The sequence below is a fragment of the Callionymus lyra genome, chromosome 16 (genome assembly GCF_982586985.1).
Source record: "Callionymus lyra chromosome 16, fCalLyr1.hap1.1, whole genome shotgun sequence".
Lineage (NCBI taxonomy): Eukaryota > Metazoa > Chordata > Actinopteri > Syngnathiformes > Callionymidae > Callionymus > Callionymus lyra.
This window is the reverse complement of record NC_141833.1, coordinates 16,996,983-17,016,897: the sequence shown is the minus strand read 5'-3', so window position 1 is coordinate 17,016,897 and position 19,915 is coordinate 16,996,983. Positions and strand designations below refer to the sequence as shown.

The following is a 19,915-nucleotide window of genomic DNA, read 5'->3' as shown; positions in this document are numbered from 1 at the left end:
CACACATCAAATAATTGTAAATGTTTTTAGGCCCTAATCAGGTGGGTATATTAAAAAAAAAAAACGTAATGACCTAATTGCATTGTAGAAAAAGGTTAATGTCAAATGTAAGAAGCCGGAAAAATAGGAAAGTAAAGCAAAGTAACAAAGTGATAATTTGAACAAATGCCTTTTGTGGAGAACTTGGATGTAAGCTGGAAGAACAAACCAAACACAGGAAGATAGACTCCGACACAAAATCTGCTGATGGAGCATTTATTTTATTTCTTACATACACCAAAAGTTAAGATTGTTCATCTCAAGACAAAAGCTGAAGTGTGGCAGCAGTTGAGATATATTCACTGCTGAGAGAAGCATAGAGGAGCACAATGATTTCAAAGTATTTTCACCTTGAATACATCATTTCTTTGAAGGTTAGATCTACTTTGTTTTATTTTTTTTCTGAGCACATTCTTCTTCCCCGTCTCCACTCTCAGCGGAACTGAAGTGGACTCACGCGCAGGCCGATCACGTCCTTGCCGATCTCCGTCACCTGAAGGAAGAGCAGATCGAAGTTAGTTCACACAGAGTCCGATAATAACAGACTTCAAGTGTTTGAGAGTTTCCGGTGTGACTGACCTGAGTGACTCTGCAGATCTGGCCTTTGTAAGTGGGAGAGTAGCAGGCCCCCGACAGAGGACACTTCTCTACAGGACGGCCACGATACAGGGGGACGAAGGAGGCGGCGCACAGGTCGAATGGGTTGTGAGGGTCGTAGTTCAGCTGGTGGGCGTCGGTCAGGGTCTTCTCACACGCCGCCAGGATCCTGCGGGTCTGAGGGGAGACGCACACAAGTGTTGGGTAAAGAGAGTGTTTCAGACGTGTCTCGTCGACTCACCTGCTGGGCCACATCGGGTTTGGGCCCGAGCTCCAGGATGCGGCGAGCGAATCCTGCCGCCGTCTTGAAGTTGCTCAGTTTGAAGAAGAGATTCTGGGCCGTTTTCAGCACCAGGACCATGTGGACCGGCTGCAGGTTACAGTGGGTGAAATAGGCGGCCATCTGAGGAGGAGAGAGAAGAACGTTGAGGTTTGTGGAGAAGGAATCGATGAGTCTAAAAACGCACGACTTACCTCACAGTGCCTCTTCTGCTCGTCGAGAGTGCCTTTAGGAAGCGTCTTCCTCTCCGTCTCCATGGTCAGACCCACAATGTACTCTTTGCAGATCGTTAACAGCTGCTGAGCCTGAAGGGAGGGGTTTTTAAAAGCGTCATCGGTGAACTTGAGGCGGCGGCAGAAAGCGAGGTCACTCACCTCCGCGATCTCCTGCTTGTTATCGACCACCAGCAGCGGCACCGACAGCAGGATGGCTCTGAAGCGCTCCACGGCCTCCTCGAAGCGTCCTGCGGTCGTCAATTGGTAGCACTGCTGCAGACGGGCGATGAGGTCCGCCAGGCGAAGTCCCACAGCAGGAAGACCCTGTTTCATGCCGCAGTCCTGCAGTAAACTAAGAGTTAGCTCCGATTCAACTGGATGTTAAACCATGAGCATGAAACCAGGGTTCCTACAGGTAAAGGTTAATTCAAGCCAAGACTTGTTAAGGCCATTTGGAAGTAAATTCAAGAAAATGTTTAACACCACACCTATTACAAAGGGTTAGGGACCTGGGGCTGGGTACTTTTGCCAGTTTACACAATCAATTTGATTGTAATCATAAGGTTCTAAATTGAAATTTTGATTACTTTCAAAATCTGCTCTTGAATAATTAAAATAAAGAGGAAACGTATAGACTGTAAAACAGTTAAGCCATTTTCAACAGTTCTACTTCATGCATTCTCTGCCCTCTACAGGCTGTTAGAGGGCAGAGTCAGGGTTATGGCTGTAACTTGGGTGTTTTATGTGCAAAGATTCTAATAAAAACTGATAATCATTATAAAAGAATTTATGAATTTGATTCATAATCATTTACCGGGCCCCAATAGGGACAATTTTACCCAAATATTAATTTTAACAAAATATTTTTTGAAAATATTCTTATAAAAAACAAACACATTGCCTGGTCCTAATTTTAGCCATGAAGAAAAATGTCAGACAATTCTCCATCAACAATCATCTACTGATGTTTCCCAAATCAATGTCTCTCTTAGGAGTTGCAACAAGAACACTACATTCATCAGCTGTGAGAGTCCTCACCACAACTGTATGGTTAGTTCAACTTTTGTGAGCATGTCAATCTGTAAATGTGTCATTTATTTTCATAAATATATGTTGCCAAATGTTGAAACTAACATCCAAGTGTGTCCATATGTTTAAGACTTTGATTTAAAACATTTAATGCATATAATCAAATGCTTATTTATAGATTCAGTCTTCTTAAGGATCCATGGAACGCAAGCTTCACCTTCCAGTTCCTCTGAGGGTTTGCCCTCAGGCAGGGCAGCGACGGCAGGCCCAGGTAGCAGGTCCGACCTCTGGACAGGGTCTGCATGAACAGAGACTTGTAGGGTCCGAAGTTGACCACTCCCACCTGGTCGTGCAGCAGCTGTGAGGGGACGGGGGGGGGAACAGGGATTTTAGACCAACAGAAATCAACCTTCGGGGCAAAAATTCAAACTCACTCTCATGGCAGTTTCAAAGGAGCCGGCCAGCATGTGATCCACCGGCAGCTGCGAGTTGTTGCACCACATCTGGGTGGGACTGATGCCCTTGGTGGGCGGGACAAAGAAGCCCTCATCCCCACCTGCTCCTGCGCCAGAAGGCAAGTCCTGGTGGAGAGAATAGAAGAGGTTGATACCCTGGTCTTTCACTGTTGTTTTTTTTGAGCCTGATCATATAGAATAATAGTGTAATGGGTGTTGGAACGTTAGCGAACATCCCTGCGGAAGAAGCTGTAGGCCAGGCCATTAAAGGCTAAAGTGGGAGTTACCCTGTGGAAAAATATTTTTTGTCCAACCAAAACAATATGCTTCAGTGGAAACCGAGTAGTACGATAAACCAGGAGGAAACCAAATGAGATAAAAAGTTAAAACAAGGGGTTTTCGGTGTAGATGAAAAACCCATTTTACCAGAAGCATGGACACAATTCACCTACTTCCAAAAATATAAATACACTATCAAATATTAATAAGACCTTTTTCAATAATAGTTGAAAACTAAAAACTACAGGACATGGATTAAGTCGTTTCTTTTGAACTGTGCTGCCTTTCTTGTTTCTCCTTAATTGTTGCATCCTGGCTCTCTGTTCCTCTGATGCTACGCAAGACATCCTGGAGACCAGGGTAACCTGGCAAAGATCAGATCAAGCAAATGGTTCCTCACCAGCTCCGGAGGCAGATCCAGGTCCTCCTCTACATCCCATCCCCCTCCTTCCTCTTTTCCGTCTTCTCCCAGACCATCCTGAGCATCCATGAAGCCATCTGAGCAGTTCAAAAGACAGTCGCACAACTTCAAAGTTGGAACTACAAATCATGCGCCTGGGAAGTGAAATGAGCTGAACTTGCCTTCGTCCAGAACCAGCTCGGCATCATCACCCCACCCTTCTCCTCCGGGCGCTTCCATGTCCAGGTCAGCAGCCATCTGACCAGCTTTACCTGAAGAGGTAAGATGAGCATTAACAGGGTTTGGGTATCAATACTTGGTACCACAACACCAGCAACTTAAAAAACAACAGATAAAAGATACATCAAATTGAAATATTTTCTTTAGCAAAGAGAATAAATAGACAGTTTGGTCTTTGAGAACTAGCACAGCTTAAATTCTACTGGTTTGGACGACTGCTGACTCACCCTTGGCAGCGATGGCGCCCTCGAAGAAGCCCTTAGACACCGTGAGGAGAGGCCAGTTGGTGTCCAGAGGGTTGATGGGAGGCGGCGGCTGCAGCAGCTGTGCCTCCGAATCAATCTCTGGCATCTATTAATGTAATTATTGACATTTTTATTAGACCGTGCCATGAATAAAACTAAGAAGAAGGCAAAAATAAATGCACTTTCTGATCTTACCGTCTCCTTTTCGGGATCAAAGGTCTCCTTTAGAGCCTCCGCTTCTTCATCCAGTCCATGAGTGGCGGCGGTGAGGTACGCTAGAGATTCTGGAAGATACAAAAAAGGTCACAATGGCAAATCATTTCTGGGTTTTAATAGTTGCTTCTGTAGGTAATTAATCATCTCGGGGTCCTTGCAGTTCGGCATTGATGAAATCTAATCATTACAGGCAATAAACATAAGGGTGTGTTTTGGCAAGAATCTGGCGAAATGATCAGGATAAAGGGATATTAATGTGATAAACTATGATACTGTAGTAACAAGGATATATTTGTAGTAACTCTTGACGGAGTCGTACCTGCTTTCTTTGTTTCGAAAACTTAAATATGCTCAAACGTCATCATTTTTTTTTACATTGACTTTGTTGAAATATAAATCATAAAAGATCGGATAAAAATAAAGTATGATTTGAAAGGCAAAATTAGTTTTTAATACCTATAAAGTGCTTTATATATATATATATATATATACATATATACACACTGTATATATATAGTGTTAGAGTGTATTACGTCAGTCAGAGCTTATTCGGGGCACGATGAAATAAAATGCATACTTTTAAATGAAACATTAAAATATTGACAAACTTACTCTGTCCACAGTTCTTCAGGATGCGAACGCGCTCGTTGACGTCTCCCAGGTAAAGTGCTGCCTGGTAATGTCCGCTCATGTCCTTCCTGATCTCAGCTGCAAGTGGGAGGGGGAACAGATTTCAAGACCTGAGCTCATATAAAAATTTTAAAAAAGTAACTTCACTCACCGATCTTCATCATCTTGCGCAGCTTGGCCAGGTTTCCTGTGATGAGGTACAGGAAGGTGAGCTTGTCGAAGTTCTTGGTCCTCTGGTAGCACATCTCCACCACCTGGTGGTGACCCTGCAGCAGCGCCGCCTCGCCAAGGCGCTCCCAGCAGCTGCGCTCATCCAGAGCCTTGGCGGCCTCGAGCGCCACCTGGAGGTTAAATTAGAAACAGCAGGCGTAAACTTTGGCTCATATCAAAACATGAACAAGCAGAACTGAACTGTATTAGACACAGTCTTTCAAAAACATTATTTGTTTGTATCTGGTACCTCGATGTTGCCACACTCCAGGGCCAGACTGAAACGGGTTTTCTCATCTTTGACGAAGTGCAGCGCCACCTCTGGGTAGCCCTTCTTCTGCAGGTAGGCGATGATGGACTGACCCACCAGCTTGGCGTTACGGACCATGTGGAGCACCTGGAGAGAGAGACGATCAGAACAAGCAAAACCCGAGGAGCTCCTCGTAAACCTTTGCCGGGGGACAGACCTCTTCATATTTTCGGTTCACCAGGGCCAGTTTAAAGCGGTACTCGGTGGGGTCGATGGTGAGGACGCGCGGCCTGCACTCCCGGTCCAGGCAGTAGACGCTGTTCCCTCGGACGCGAGTCACGTAGATGGGCAGGTCCAGAGTCCTGATGATACCGTGATCGCTTCAGGGAGAGAAGAAAGAAGAATGTTCAGTTTCTTTTAATCAAAGAAAGCACCTCCTGAGCAAAAGTTATACAGTAAAAAATGAGTTATACTAAACATTCACTAACACTGCAAACAAACAAAGTCTCAACCACAACACATTAAATTGCTGAAGTTTATATCCGGTCTGGATGATTGTGCGGTTACACTTGTGTGCATGTACCCAGAGGTGAGGGCGTATTTGATGTGGTTGGACGTGGTGTAGATGAAGACTCCACTCTCGTCCCAGGCGCCGCTCTTCACCCGGATGTTCTCGTGGATGTTGCACAGACTCTCCAGCTTACGGTTGCAAATCATGATGGCTGCGAGAGAAAACACAGGATCTAACCAGGAGGCATGGATCACCGGGAGCATCGACTCTTGTTATTTCAACTGAGAAGCGTTCAGTCGCCTCATTCCTTCCCGTTTCTTTTTTTAGAGAAGGTCAAACGAGACCATTCCAAGAATATTGTTTTACTGTCTCCTGACATCGTTGTTGGGTAAAATCTAATTAGCAGAATCACATGTTGCTGTTACTCTGAGAAGAATCATTTCATCTGCAAAAACATCCTAATCAGTTTATAGAGGAGAGGCGGTTCAGGTGTTTGTGGTTCTGCTCGGCTCACCATGCTTGGCCAGCAGTGCCACGTGGCTGGTGTCGGCGCTCCACACCACGTATTTGACCTTGGCGATTTTGACGGTGGCCAGCGAGCGCTTCTGCTGCACGTCGAACAGCGTGACCCCGTCGGTGTCGCGGAGCAGGAGGGAGCCGGTGCCGGCGTAGAAGATCTCCTCGCAGCTCGGCACCTGGACCTTCTTGACAATTTCGTTCTTGAGGTTCTTGATCAGCAGCTACGAAGACAGAAAAAGTCGTGGAATGATTTAATTTAGTTAGAATATTCCGGGATGAGCTCAAACGTGTAATCATATCATCAGTTACTGGCACAGTAGACGTACCGAGTGCATACGATCCAAGACGGCAAATCTGTTCCTGGCCACCCAGACTGCAGTCAGACCTGAGGAGCGTTTTCCTTCTGGTGCTTTGAGGGGAAGAAACATTTAAATGATTGTGTCGACATCAAAATAATATTGATCCGACGACAGCCGGTACCATCGGGGTTCTGGGAGTCGCTCTCTTTGGGAATGGAGTAGAGGTCGTAGGTGCTGTTCTCCAGGTTTGTGGCCCTCTGCAGGAGAAACGAGGAGTAACTTAATAAACAACAAGGAATTTTCAAACAGGTTTGTCGTCTTCTGCCACTCACCGTACAGAGCAGGACAGAGTTTTCCGCAGGGTTGTAGGACATGCTGAACACTGGGAATTTTGAGCCGCTGATGGAGAAATGTAGACAAATGTATTTTTAACATTGTAATTCAATTCAGGGCCAAAAAAAAATTGTTTGTTTTCTTCATTTTTTTCATGTTTTCGTGGATAGGTGTACCTGCGGAGCTGCATGACGGCAGTGTCCTTGCTGCTGTTAAAGTCCAGCTGCCGCAGGAAACGGTCCTTCACGTAGTACAGCATGTTGCCGTGGACAGCATACGCTGGTCGCTCACGCTCCAGCTTGAACACGATCATGCCGCTGTCATGACCTAAAGGAGACAATTTAATGATACAGGTTATAAATTCTATATACTTTATATACTGATTTGAGGGGAAATATTTCATCCTAAGACAAGATATTAACACTAGCAAAACTCAAAGTGAGAGAATCATACCAGCAGCAAAGAGGTTGAGGTTCGGGTGAGCCCCCAGCACCCAGAATCTATCATGGTCCCGGCGAAAGGTCTGAACTCCAGTCCTCTTGGACATGTCCCAAACTCGGATGCTCTTGTCCTCAGAGTTGGACAGGATGAGCTCCTGGCGCGGATGGAAGACGGCGCAGGACACGTTGTTGTAGTGGCCACGGCACGTGTCCAGCTCCCACGCCTTGGACTCTGGAGGGCGATGACCGAGGAGCGAAATTGAATTTAGAATAACCGCAAACCAACGGGTACAAACAAATGCTGATGCCTTCCTACCGTTCATCCTCCAGATCTTGACCTGCCTGTCGTCAGCTCCAGAGACGATGAGGGGCATGGTGGGATGAAAGGAGGCCCAGTTGACCCCACGGTCGTGACCCTGATCACAGAAACACTTCTTGTTAATATAAGGCAAGTATTGAATATGTTGAAAATTTAAGAGGAGATAAGGAGAGTTCAATGCATGTCAACAAATGAACCTCCAAAAACAACCCAAACATTATTAAACTGTACATTCTACAAATAAATCTCTCATAGCCCTGTCTAAAACAACAGGTTGATAAAGAACTGATCTCTGCGAGTAAACATATCAATTTAAATTAGAGTAAATCTTGCTTTAATGCAACTATAATCTTAGATCTCTCGCGGGTCGTGCAAATTGAGTCTGTGGCGCAGATTTAGCATCAGGTCTTCAATTGACACGTCTCTGAGAGGGAAAAATATTTCCATCAAAGAAGCTGTTCAGTTTACTGTATCACGTTAGATTTAGAACCAACATGGATAAGGAAGAAGACACACAGCCGTACCTCCAGCACGTGTTTGACCACAGCATCCGAAGCGCCGAACAAATCGACACCAGAGATTCCTCGAACCTCGGTCTCCACAGCACCAGGTGACAGGTTCTTCTTTCTCAGACCTAGAACCGACATTAAAACCACCGGGCAGAAGGAGGAGGCACGAAACACAAAAGGGAACAGACAAACCAGAAGAGACTTGGATTAAAAAAAACATTATGGGTAAAAATAACGGCAGACATTTCGGCTGAATCTGCAGCGCTGTTGGACTGCTGAACGCACACACGCAGGTTTGATACACACCAACGCAACATTTGTCGACTCTTATCCCTCCATCTTAAGCCTGAGAATGATCTGGTAAGCGCGAGTTGATTGATCAGGTTAATGAATCAAAAGAACAGTGTGATCAGGTCTTTCTCAGACTCAAAACATTTGGGATTTTAAATATGACGAGCAAACAAATGTTGCGTTCTTGAGTCGCGCCTGCTGAAGAGACGCAGTGAACATCAGTCCAACAGCAGCATCAAGCAGGGAAACGATAAAAGGGAAGTGTAGGGGCAGATGTTTCTGGGAGGAGCGATGGATGAAGACTGGTGAGGTGAGTGGGCTGGGCTGATATGGGTGGGCAGGTGGTTGGCACTGTGAAGACGTGCTATGATGGCTGTTTTTTTTAGCATGAGAGGACTGGTTATTGTCACATATACTCATGCACGCTACTCAGTGTTTGAGTCACATGCAGCGTTAGGAGTGTCTGTTAGATGTACACAACTAGTCCACACACATTAAGATGCGTCTTTGTGTCACTACATGCATTGAACTCATACTTAATCTTAGCATTTCCCCTTAAACACTGCAAGATTAAATGAGATAGAAGTGACTTTGTTTATGTTGGGGTTTTTTCACCCTTTTTTCCTACAGTTATTAGAAGAGACACTTTCTTACATTTGCTACATGCACTACTTTTTATAGCTTCAGATGTAGAATATTAGTACATGTGTGTTAATGGGATGCAGAGGACACAGTTATCAACAGTTATTAACAGTTATCTCACAACATGAAGAAAAAGGACAATGTTTTCATGATCAACAGGCGGAAGGGACAGGATAAGAGTGATTATTGGTTCATTGAGTGAGAGGAAAGGAGAAAGAAAGAAAAACACCGAGCAGGAATATAGAGCATGCTGACACACAAACACCTTCATCTCAGTTGTCGCACACATTTTTGTTAAAACCTGAATTATTCACAATGTTACACTCAGTATATCAGAATACTAAAATGTAAATGGCCAAAATGAATAATTCAGCTCTTTCTGAGAGATCAGGTGTTCCATCAAGCAGCCCACAGTTCAATTTTTGGGGAGGAGGGAGAGGGTTTTAACACAGGTCCAACCCTTTTCCTCCTCACCCTCGACTCCAATGTTACCCCCCAAAACTCCCATCATAAGACCAGGACCCTCTACACTGCCTTCTCCGAGCGCTCACCAGAGATATCCCACACCCGCACGGTTTGATCCAGACTGGCGGACACCACCAGATCCTCAGACGGGTGGAACTGAGCACACATGACGTAGTGATTGTGGCCGGTCAGAACGCTGTGGGGGGAAAAGAAAAAGGGGATTTAGTATCGGGAGAATCCCAAAGGGTTTAAAAATTGCTTTGTTATGATAAGATTATTATGGCAAGCTGACTCGATTGATGGCAGGAAGCTGGACAATTGCAAGGAGATATTTTGAACAAACTAAAGTCCATCAAGGGTGATGCCAAACATCACACCGTCATCGGTGAACAGAAGCCAAGTGAGAGGATGGCCGGTCCTCCTCAGAAAGAAAACCAACTACTAACTTCTCTTCCTATTTAATAAATATCTCTGGATTTGGGGACTGGAGGAGGGTGTGTGGGTGATGGGGAAGATGGTCCAAGTCTATGTTCATCCTATACTGATAGTAGACTTTGTTTGTACTTGGTTATTCTGCTGGCTGCTGTATGGTGAGTGGAACCCTAAACTTTCCAAATAAATATTCCCGAAGAATCAATAAAGTAATATTTTATCTAATCTAATGGAGATTAGGCAAAATAAAGTTAAAAGCAGTCTTACCAGACACAAGTCCTGGACTGCCAATTCCAAATGCGGATAGTCTGGTCATCTGATGCACTCAGGATCCACGGGTACTCCTTAATTTATAAAAATAAATGAAATATTATATACGATAAAAAGTTAAAAATGTAATAAAAATAAGGTCACAAGTCTCACATGATGAAAGAAGGTGGTTCTGATGTAATCCAGGTGACCAAGGAGTGTGAAGAGGCAACGTCTCAATTTGTAGTTCCACACCTAGAAACCACAAGATTTGAAATGATTGAGTTCATTTTTAGCAAAGTTGCATATGTTAGACACACAAAAAGCAACACATCTTAACATAATAGTTTCAATTCTTCAGAGTTCCTAGTGAAACTAATCATTATTTTCAGACATAACAAAAACCTTGATTTTGTAGTCGTCTCCTCCCGACACAAACAAGGGTTGCTGCTTGTGGAAGTCAATGCCTCTGACAGGACCTGCCGAAAAAAAACAAAAAATGTAACCAAGTCTGAACAAGAACATATTGTTTTTAGTTGTTGTCTCACCATCATGCTCATCAAACTTGTCTATCAATGTGCACATTCGATAGTCCCACAGCTGGATCACTCCGTTGTGTAAACTGGCGAGAACCCATGGCCTCTTGGGATGGAAACTCAGGCCTGGAAGACACAGATTTAAAAAGAAAAAAGAAGACATTTTAGCTCAACAACAATAAGATGCAAAACTGAATGAATGATAACGATGAGATTACGCAGCTGGTCCGTGTAGTTAGCTGGTTATTATAGTTAAGTACGTTATACGCATATGACAACAGATAATATAGAATATTGCAAGTAATTTTAATCTGCATTAGTATGTAATATTTAATCAAAATACAATATTGACACGTTAGTATGACAGACACCAGCAGCTAATGCTAGCTAAACGGATTTAGCTTCTGGCCTAAACAAGCAACATTACCTTTGACTCGCGCCGATTTAGTCTCGAATTTGGTCAACATGGTCAACAGCGAGGATTCTTCAGATCCTTCTGCAAGTTAAAAAACACCTCAAGATGAAGGCGAAAGTGTTAAATGGTCCCAAGAAAGCAGAGTCCGGTTGCCTTTCAGCTCCGCTTCCTGACACGTAGCTAGTTCTGACTTCCGGTGACGCGGAAAGCTCCACGACGGCGCGGTATAGACGTAGGGAACACAGAGCTCCTCTGCAGGGCTTTAATATGACAAGAGCGGATCTGTGTTTTATATTTCTAGGCACTCAGGCCACTTCGCTGCATCATGACGTGAGTTTAGCAGAGAAGTTGATAAATAAAAATAAAAAAACGTTATAATACGTTTATTTGATTTATTTTATTTATAATTGCCCGTGTTAGCTCCTATGCGAAATGCTGAAGAAAAAAACATAGTAGCAAGTTTATTTTTAAACATAATACATTTAAAAATAACATATATAGGTTTTTATATATATATATATATATATATATATATATATATATATATATATATATATAAAGAAACCATAAAGTGGATGCAGTTATACTTTTTAAGGTACAAATTGTTGTTATAATTTAGATTGAGTTTGAGTCCAAAATGTACCTCCATTACAAAAAACAACAACGATAAATCCCTTTAGGATACGATTTATAAGTAAGTAATTTTTATTTATATACCGCTTTTCCAGACCAGGGTCACAAAGCGCTTAAACAATCAAAACAATATTCAATAAAGTATATACTTTAAAGGTCAAGATAAAACTAATAACACAATAGGAGTTCCAGAAAATCAAGGAAAAGCCTGAACAAATAAAAACAGGGCCTGTGTCAGCTAATAATACATTGAAGAAAAAACAAAACCCAGGTATGTTTATTTTTTAATTTAATAAATATATACTTTTAAATTAAATATTTATAGAAAATAAATATCCTATTATTAAACATAAAATACATGTTGTAATAAATGTTTTTTTTTAAATAGTTTAGATTTAATTTAAGCCAAAAAAAATGTACTCAATAACAAGAAAAAAATATCACTAAAATAATATTTTGATCTTTAATAACAAAACTGGCAGACGTCTCTCACCCGAAGTAGATTGAATAGACAACGATGAATACATCAGCGTTAGAGAATGATTTAATATTTTAGTATTATGATGAATCTATTAACATAAAAACAAGACGACAAAAGCAATGAATGTCCCATTTTTAATTTACAAAGTGAATTTTGAATTGCATGTTGAAACCGAGCGCTTGATTGATGAAGGCATCACAAAGAATAGTGAAACTAATCTGCAGCGACCACTTCCGTCTCCGTTCACAGCCATTTCCATCATCACCGACGGCTAACAATCCGTCCCGTCCGGCCATCGCTTCCCAGGCTCCTCCCGTGTGCAGTTAAATCTACCGAAACGACGCTTGATGTGATTTTAAACTGATTACCGAAGACACTGTGCTGTGACGTTAACGACCCATTATTACACTCAACATTTTCAGCACTTTAAAACCATAAACCTGGGAATCGAGGAGGGGAAGCGCAGGAAGTTCACACGACAAAAATCACAGGAAGCAGAAGGCATCGAGGAATCGTCCTCAGGCACGACACGAGGATCATCGGTTTCGGGACGACACACTTATCCGTTAAATAATTCAATACATTTGTTAATAAATCACAAACTAAAGATGCTGTAAACCTGCACAACTCTGATGGACGTCCAGCTCGCACGGTTTTCAGCTTCATAAAATCATGGCAGTGGTCAGCCGTTGTTCTACTTAAAAAAGAAAAAAAAAAATCTGACCCGGAAACTGCCGGAAATTATTAAAAGTGTTCAATGTTGTGCGTTTCCTTTGCTGCGTGTCGTTTCTCCCGCCAACCGCTAGTTGGTCAACACAGCTGCCCGTTCGTCCGCCTCGATGTCACCGTCACGAACCGATCCAGGCATGATGGATAGCGACGACGCCTCCTCCGCCGCCCCCCCCGAAAAATAAAGCCGACCGGTCACATGATGGAACACTGGTCTGCTGCGCCGGCCCCTGCGGCCCCCGGGAGATTCAGGGATTCCATGTCGAAGTTAAAGCCTGGAGGCTGAAGAAGAAAAGAGACACAAGTCATGAAATAAGTCTCTCATCATGACCACGTTTTGAACGTATTACTTTATAAAGTTTGTATGAAATCTGGGCGAACGAGAGGTTACGAGCGCAAAGTCCATTATGACGTAATAATGTCTTCACTCCTCCTCCAATCAGCTGTAATCACGCCCTGCTTTGTTTATACAACAAGTCCCTTTGACGTGGAGACTTCCAGGATTTAAGAGGCATGGTGCCAAACCTTGATGTTTGACAGCAGAGTGGGCGTGGTTATGGTAAACAAGATTTCATCTCCAGAAAAATATAATTTACTAATGTCAGTATTTCAATGAAAAGAGAGTTTTTTTTACAAACGGACATGTACTGATGTTAAAATAGAGTCCAACATCTATTTAAGAGACACTTAAATCAACACATCAGTTGAACTTAAATAGTTTTGGTTTGTGTTTCTTAACGGATGAAAACTTACCGCTGACCCTGCGAGCTCCTGGGGTGGTTGTCCGAGCTCTTGAAGCTGCAATAAAGAAAACACATTTCTCAGTGTGAGAGTAACATCCATTAGAGGAAACTCACTTGTTTTTTTAATTAACACGATTTTAAAGTTTTACATTACACACAAATGATTGATAATAATTCAATATTTCATTTTTTTTCATGCGCTTCATTACGTTGCGGTGAAACGATTAGTATGAGCAACACACATGTGTAGCAATCTTATATTTGGTGCCAAAGACAAGAGTGAATCATAAAGAAACTTTACTCCCTGCGAGTTTTAAAAGGCCAACGACGTGTGTGAGTCCCTATGTTTTATGTAAAGTAGGGGTGTGAAAAATATACAGATATATCACAATTTAACAACACTGTATCAATTGATTTAAAAAGTTTTTTTTGCGTTCATATTTTATTTTTATCATGTTTATTTTATGGTTTATATTTGAGTATATAAGTGTGTGCTAATAAAGAAAAATGAAATCCTGCACGATCCCGGTGATGACTGAGGACGAGAGGATACAGTGACTCCAGCAGCTTTTAAAGCTGATGTTTGGACATATTTTGGTTTCAAATGAAATCAGTTACGACTTCGTCAAGAGTCATGTGGTCTGTAAATACTGCAACACCAGAGTCAAGTACTTGACAATACTACAGATAAATCCTTGTTACTACAGTATCGCTATATATCATATGGTAACACCAGAATCTTGCCAAAACACACCCCTAATGTTAAGTAAATCTGTTTTCTTTCATGAGTTAAGTTCAGTTTTCTGTAAGTTTTTTTTTTTTTTTTACTTCTGACATCATTCTTGGTGCATGAAGACATGAAGACATGAAGACATGTCCAGAGTAACAATGAGAGTTAAACCCTTAAATCCCTGGATGCCATGAAAGTAAATGTGACCAGGATTCCACAATAAAAAACGAACCAAGTAAAATCTGAAGGTGGTTTTCTCCGCCAGAAGGCGAGTTTCATTGCGAGAGACAAACCTTCTGCATCAGGTCCATGATTTCCTCGAACGTACTGTCCTTGTCTTCTCCTTCTTCCTTCTCAAAGTGCTCGCAGATCTCCCCCATGACCTTGGCCTGCTTCTCGTAGCGCTGGTAGTCTTCAGTGCTGAGGCTGGACTTGTTGGCGTCCAACCACTCGGGGTACTGAGTCAGGTGGGGGGGGGGATACATTAGCATAGTGAGCAGAAGAAGAGATGTTAGCGAGGTTGCAGACCTTAGTGGTGATCTCCTTGAGGGAGGGGTAGAGCACGTCCTTGGAGAGGATGTTCTGCATGATGGACTGCATGATGGGGAGGATGTTGGCTTCGTCGCCTTCGCCTTCTCCCTCGCCCTCCAGGCCTAAACCTTCCAGAGCTTTGACGAGATCGTCGCCGGCCAATCCTGAGGACTGAAGGGAAGAAAATATCGATACACTTGAATATAGCGATCATTTATTTTTACGACACATTATCGATATTCACCAGCATTGTATAGATTTAAAAAAAAGACAATCTTAAATACATTTTATTTATATCATGTCTTCTATGGTGTATATTTCAATATAATATACATTTATACATTTACTCCTGCTTAAGGAACAATTCAATATCGCGAGACCCCGGCGATGACTGAGGACGAGAGGATACAGTCGACTACAGCAGCGTTAAAGCTGATGTTTGGACATATTTTGGTTTTAAAAATACTTTATCTGGAAAAAAAAAGGATTGGTGATATTGTTTTTTCTTTATCTGAATTGACAACTAAATTAATATTAAAAAATAAAAGAAGTTAAAAAAAAATACTAAAATGAATTAAAAGAAAATGTTTAATTGATGTCAATCTGCAACTGAATATAAATAAAACATGTATACTTCTAGGGGTTTAAAAATATCAATATTGTACTAATTTAAAACAAGGCAGAAAAGTGTTTTTTTTCCCTTTTTAATGTTATTTTATTTTTAATTATAGTACTTGTATGCAAATATTTTCATGTTTGTTCATTTTCGTGTTACAATTAAACTTCTAGCTACTAGATGGCAGCAGTCATTATGTCCTCTGCAGCTAAAAGAAACGATGAAATCCTACAAGATCCCCGTGATTACTGAGGACAAGAGGATACAGTGACTCCAGCAGCTTTTAAAGCTGATGTTTGAACATATTTTGGTTTCAAAACAAATTAAAGTAGTTACGACTTCGTCAAGAGTCATGTGGTCTGTAAATTCTGCAACACCAGAGTCAAGTACTCGACAATACTACACATATATACTTGTTACTACAGTATCACAATATACTGTATATTATTGTTGCCCCTCTATCGTGACATGCATCTTATCGACAGATTCTTGCCGACACACACTCCTATACACAGGGCAGTCACAGTTGCTCACCTGCAGGTTGTCTGCATTCTTAGCCAGTCCTTTAAGCGTGTCTTTGAGACACGAGGTGAACTCTTGTTGCGAGGCGGTGTCTGTGCCCACTTTCCCCGCCGCCTGCGACAGTTTGTTGAAATGCTGCAGCAGGTCCGGCTCCTCCTGGGCCAGCTCGGTCATGGCCTTCTCCCACTCCTCCTTGGCCTGGACTGCCATGTCGCCCTCGAACAGAGTCTCGAAGAGCTTACAGTCCTCCAGCATGGGCGGCTGACAACGAAACCACACCGTAGTTAGTGTGATTTGGAAAACGGAACTAGAGCGAGTACAGAATTCTGTCATTCCTCAGTAGAACCTTGATGATAAATAAGTAAGTAAGTAAGTAAGTAAGTAAGTAAGTAAGTAACTTATTTGTATTTATATAGCGCTTTTCCAGACCAGGGTCACAAAGCGCTTAAACAATCAAAACAATACTCGGTAAAATATATACTTTAATGGTCAAGATAATACTGAGAACAACACAGGAGTCTCAGAAAACATTAATCAGAAAACGTTATATGAAATAAGATAAAATAAAGATAAAGATAACGTTAGAAATGATAATGAAATAATTACAAGTGAGTTGGACATTAAACTAAAGATTCAATAATTAATCCAACTTAAAATAGATGATTAAAAAATTGAAATAACTCAATAACTAAAGTGTATTTTGTTTATTAAGAATCCTTCATTTAATTTGGGGGAAGAGCATATATTTATGTTAATAAAATCATATATAATTTAATAAAAACATCACATTCTGATGGCTTGTTCGCAGATATGATTTGATAGATCCTTCGCTAATGGCTACAGTGCAAACACTAATGATCCAGATTTTAAAACAAAACAAAAACATAGATTTTGTTTTTTTAATTTGTGACAACATGACCACGAACCTTCTCCGGTCCATGGCTGGCAGAGGACGGAGGAGCAGCCGCCTGCTCAGGGACTGCAGGAACCGGCTGCTTGTCAAAGTCATCGAGCGCACCTGAAATATCAGAACAAGCAGGTGAGTGTCGTCAACATGAAGTCAACTTGTTTGTGCTTCATCCAACAAGGAAGTGAAGGTCGAATGACAAAAGTAAAATATTTAAAAAATAAAGACATTTTAAGGTAGAAACCAATCCGATACAACTCATTGCGAAATCCTTTTTGATTCGCTACAGTTGGTGTAGACATCTGTAATATTTAGTTTATTTAATTAAATTAAGTAGAAACGTCAACATATTACATGTCGGATCGAAATTGTGTCAACACACATTTGCATTTCAGGTAAACCGTCTCAACCATCCAAAAAAAGTGTATATTGGTGAAGGAAATACGGATCAATTTAATCACAAAAACTACAGAAATACACATGTTTACTATGATAGTAAACATATGTAGCTGTTTATATCAGGATTATATCAGTTTATTCAAGGACAAATGTACTTGTTGACAGGCGAAGCAGAATGACAGCTATGACCCCGCGTGGGATATTTAAGACACAATAGGAATTAAAAACGAGTTTAAACTTTAATTTATCGGAATTTTGGTGAAGTTTCTGGCTTTAGATCAGTTTGACGTGAAGCGACAACGACGACGACATCGATGCAAAAATGCAGGAGAACGTCGCGCTTTCAGCCGCAAGAATGTGAGCAAAATGGAGAAAAATAAAAGTATTTGTTCAAGCTTACTGTTCAACAACTCGTCCAGCTCGGCATCATGCCCGGCAGGAGACTCTTCGGACTCTGACGCCATGATGCTTCTCCTCCGAACAGCAGCGTCACGTGACAGCCACCGACGTCCTGAAAAAAAAATGTCGCGCGATCATGACGTCACTCGGCGTCAAGAGCCGACGTGGCGCCATCTAGTGACGAAAGGAGCGATTAGTCTCGATACTGCATGTAAAAAGAAATGAAAAGTAGTTGTGTTTCTTTATTATTCCTCGAAGAAAATGCGTTAATAAAAGTGAATCGTCAATAATAAAAAATCAATAATAATTAAATAAAAACGTTTTTTTAAGAATAACAAATACAGTTTCAGTTTTAAAACATTTTTTCAATAGTTTTTGTTGTGCATTGGCCCCTCTTATGGATAACGTTTGTGTCTCACTTCCTAAATTTCCAATAAAGTTTTGAAATGTATTGATATATTCTTTTTTATTGAAGCAACTGATGGATCTACTGACTCCTTCAAGAAACATCTTAAGACACTTTTATTAGTTAAGGGTATTCCTTGATTTTCTGGAACTCCTGTGTTGTTCTCAGTATTATCTTGACCTTTAAAATATATACTTTATTGAATTTTGTTTTGATTTTTTAAGCGCTTTGTGACCCTGGTTCTGGAAAAGCACTCTATAAATACAAATTACTTACTTAAACTTTGACTTTAACAGGATTTTCTTTCTGTTTAAATAAAGAAAACCCCAATACCTTCTCTATTTATTCCAACTTCAAACATGATTATCCATCTACCCTTTTAATCAAGCATTCGGATTTTTTTTTGTATTTCTTTTTTTGAAATTTTTTATTTTCATTTTTTCAGAACAAAGTGGTACATACAAGAATAAAGTACAGATTAAAAAGAAAGATGAAATACAAAGTAATAGTAATAAAATAATAATAATAATAATAATAATAATAATAATAATAATAATAATAATAATAATAATAATAATAATAATAATAATAAAATAAAATTAAATAAAAACCCACTCCCCAGGGAGCATACCCATCAACCTTGATACTTTACAAAATACATATATTTATCAAGAGTTAGAAAAAGAAAATCAATAAATGCATTCAAACAGACAAAATGGAAAATAAAATGACATCTCCTCAAATGAAATCGCTTCTTATTGGTTTTACATATTCTGTCCATTTGGTCCACATCCTGTAGAACTTGTCCATTTCTGTTTGGAGTGCAAAGGATAGCTTCTCCATCTTATAAATGTCGTAAATGATGTCCATCCAGTCCTCTGTCGTCGGTGGTTCAACTTGTAACCACTTCCTCGTGATACATTTTTTACTCGCTGCCAACAATATGAAAAGCAATTTCTTGTCTCCATTGTTCCAGTTTTCGGTTGGTAAGTCACCGAGGTACATGTTTTCACCTTTACAGGGAAGATTCACACCAAAAATGTTGTTAATATGACTGTGGATCTCTGTCCAAAAAGTTTCGATTACCCTGCAGTTCCAAAAGACATGCCAGTGATTTGCTCCATTATACCCGCAAAGTCTCCAACATGCTTCATCCGTGCCCATGTGTTTTTTTTGAACGGGTGTGATAAAAAATCTAATAATATTCTTCCAACAGAACTCCCGCCATGAATTTGATCTTGTTGAAAACCATTGTAGATGACAAATTTTTTCCCAGCTCTCATTACTGATTGATATATATCTCCATCCTTTTCCCATCGCTGCTTTATATATCCTGTGTTCTCTTGTTTAGATTGTCGAATTGCTTTGTACAATTTAGATACTATTTTATTGCTATTATTTGCCTCCAATAATGAAATAAAAATCACTAATAATCCTTTTTCAAATTTTGATTAAAATAATTTCTGACTTGTAAGTATCTGTACCTTTTAAGATCCAAGTCTTAAATCTGCCGTCCCTTTTATTGGGCACAAAATCGGAGTCAAAAGCACCTCAAGATCCTCGGGGAATCCTCTAGGTGGCATGATTTAACCAATTCCTGCCAAGATTTTAGAAAAATGCTTGTAAAAGTATCATCTTCAACCTTCAGTTCATCCTGCAGCTTCTTGTCTGCCATGAGAGCAATCAATGGAACACCATTCACGCTAGAACCTTCCAAGTTCTTCCAGCCTGCAGTGTAAGATCTCGAACAGAGACAGATTAAGGGCCTCAACTG

The 19,915-nt window shown here is 40.9% G+C and overlaps 2 protein-coding genes across 2 annotated transcripts; both read right to left on the bottom strand.

Annotated features, from left to right (window-relative positions):
• Positions 1 to 239: 239 nt before the first annotated feature.
• On the bottom strand, positions 240 to 11,220 carry copa (COPI coat complex subunit alpha). The gene is made up of 30 exons (XM_087810538.1): positions 11,058 to 11,220; positions 10,643 to 10,756; positions 10,500 to 10,573; positions 10,269 to 10,349; positions 10,113 to 10,189; positions 9,500 to 9,609; positions 8,031 to 8,140; positions 7,504 to 7,603; positions 7,201 to 7,419; positions 6,924 to 7,074; positions 6,747 to 6,813; positions 6,596 to 6,671; positions 6,442 to 6,524; positions 6,111 to 6,336; positions 5,669 to 5,807; positions 5,303 to 5,465; positions 5,086 to 5,232; positions 4,777 to 4,966; positions 4,608 to 4,703; positions 3,975 to 4,063; positions 3,762 to 3,885; positions 3,477 to 3,566; positions 3,295 to 3,392; positions 2,595 to 2,741; positions 2,378 to 2,518; positions 1,291 to 1,473; positions 1,111 to 1,221; positions 878 to 1,039; positions 619 to 813; positions 240 to 532 (listed from the first exon to the last, which is right to left on the bottom strand). The coding sequence occupies exons 1-30, from the start codon at positions 11,095 to 11,097 to the stop codon at positions 473 to 475; spliced, it is 3,663 nt and encodes a 1,220-aa protein (XP_087666664.1). The 5' UTR covers positions 11,098 to 11,220; the 3' UTR covers positions 240 to 472.
• Positions 11,221 to 12,204: 984 nt separating this feature from the next.
• pex19 (peroxisomal biogenesis factor 19) lies at positions 12,205 to 17,830 on the bottom strand. Its single transcript, XM_087811034.1, has 7 exons — positions 17,737 to 17,830; positions 16,957 to 17,048; positions 16,043 to 16,291; positions 14,890 to 15,063; positions 14,655 to 14,819; positions 13,642 to 13,686; positions 12,205 to 13,170 (listed from the first exon to the last, which is right to left on the bottom strand). The coding sequence occupies exons 1-7, from the start codon at positions 17,798 to 17,800 to the stop codon at positions 13,084 to 13,086; spliced, it is 876 nt and encodes a 291-aa protein (XP_087667160.1). The 5' UTR covers positions 17,801 to 17,830; the 3' UTR covers positions 12,205 to 13,083.
• Between the last annotated feature and the right edge of the window lie 2,085 nt (positions 17,831 to 19,915).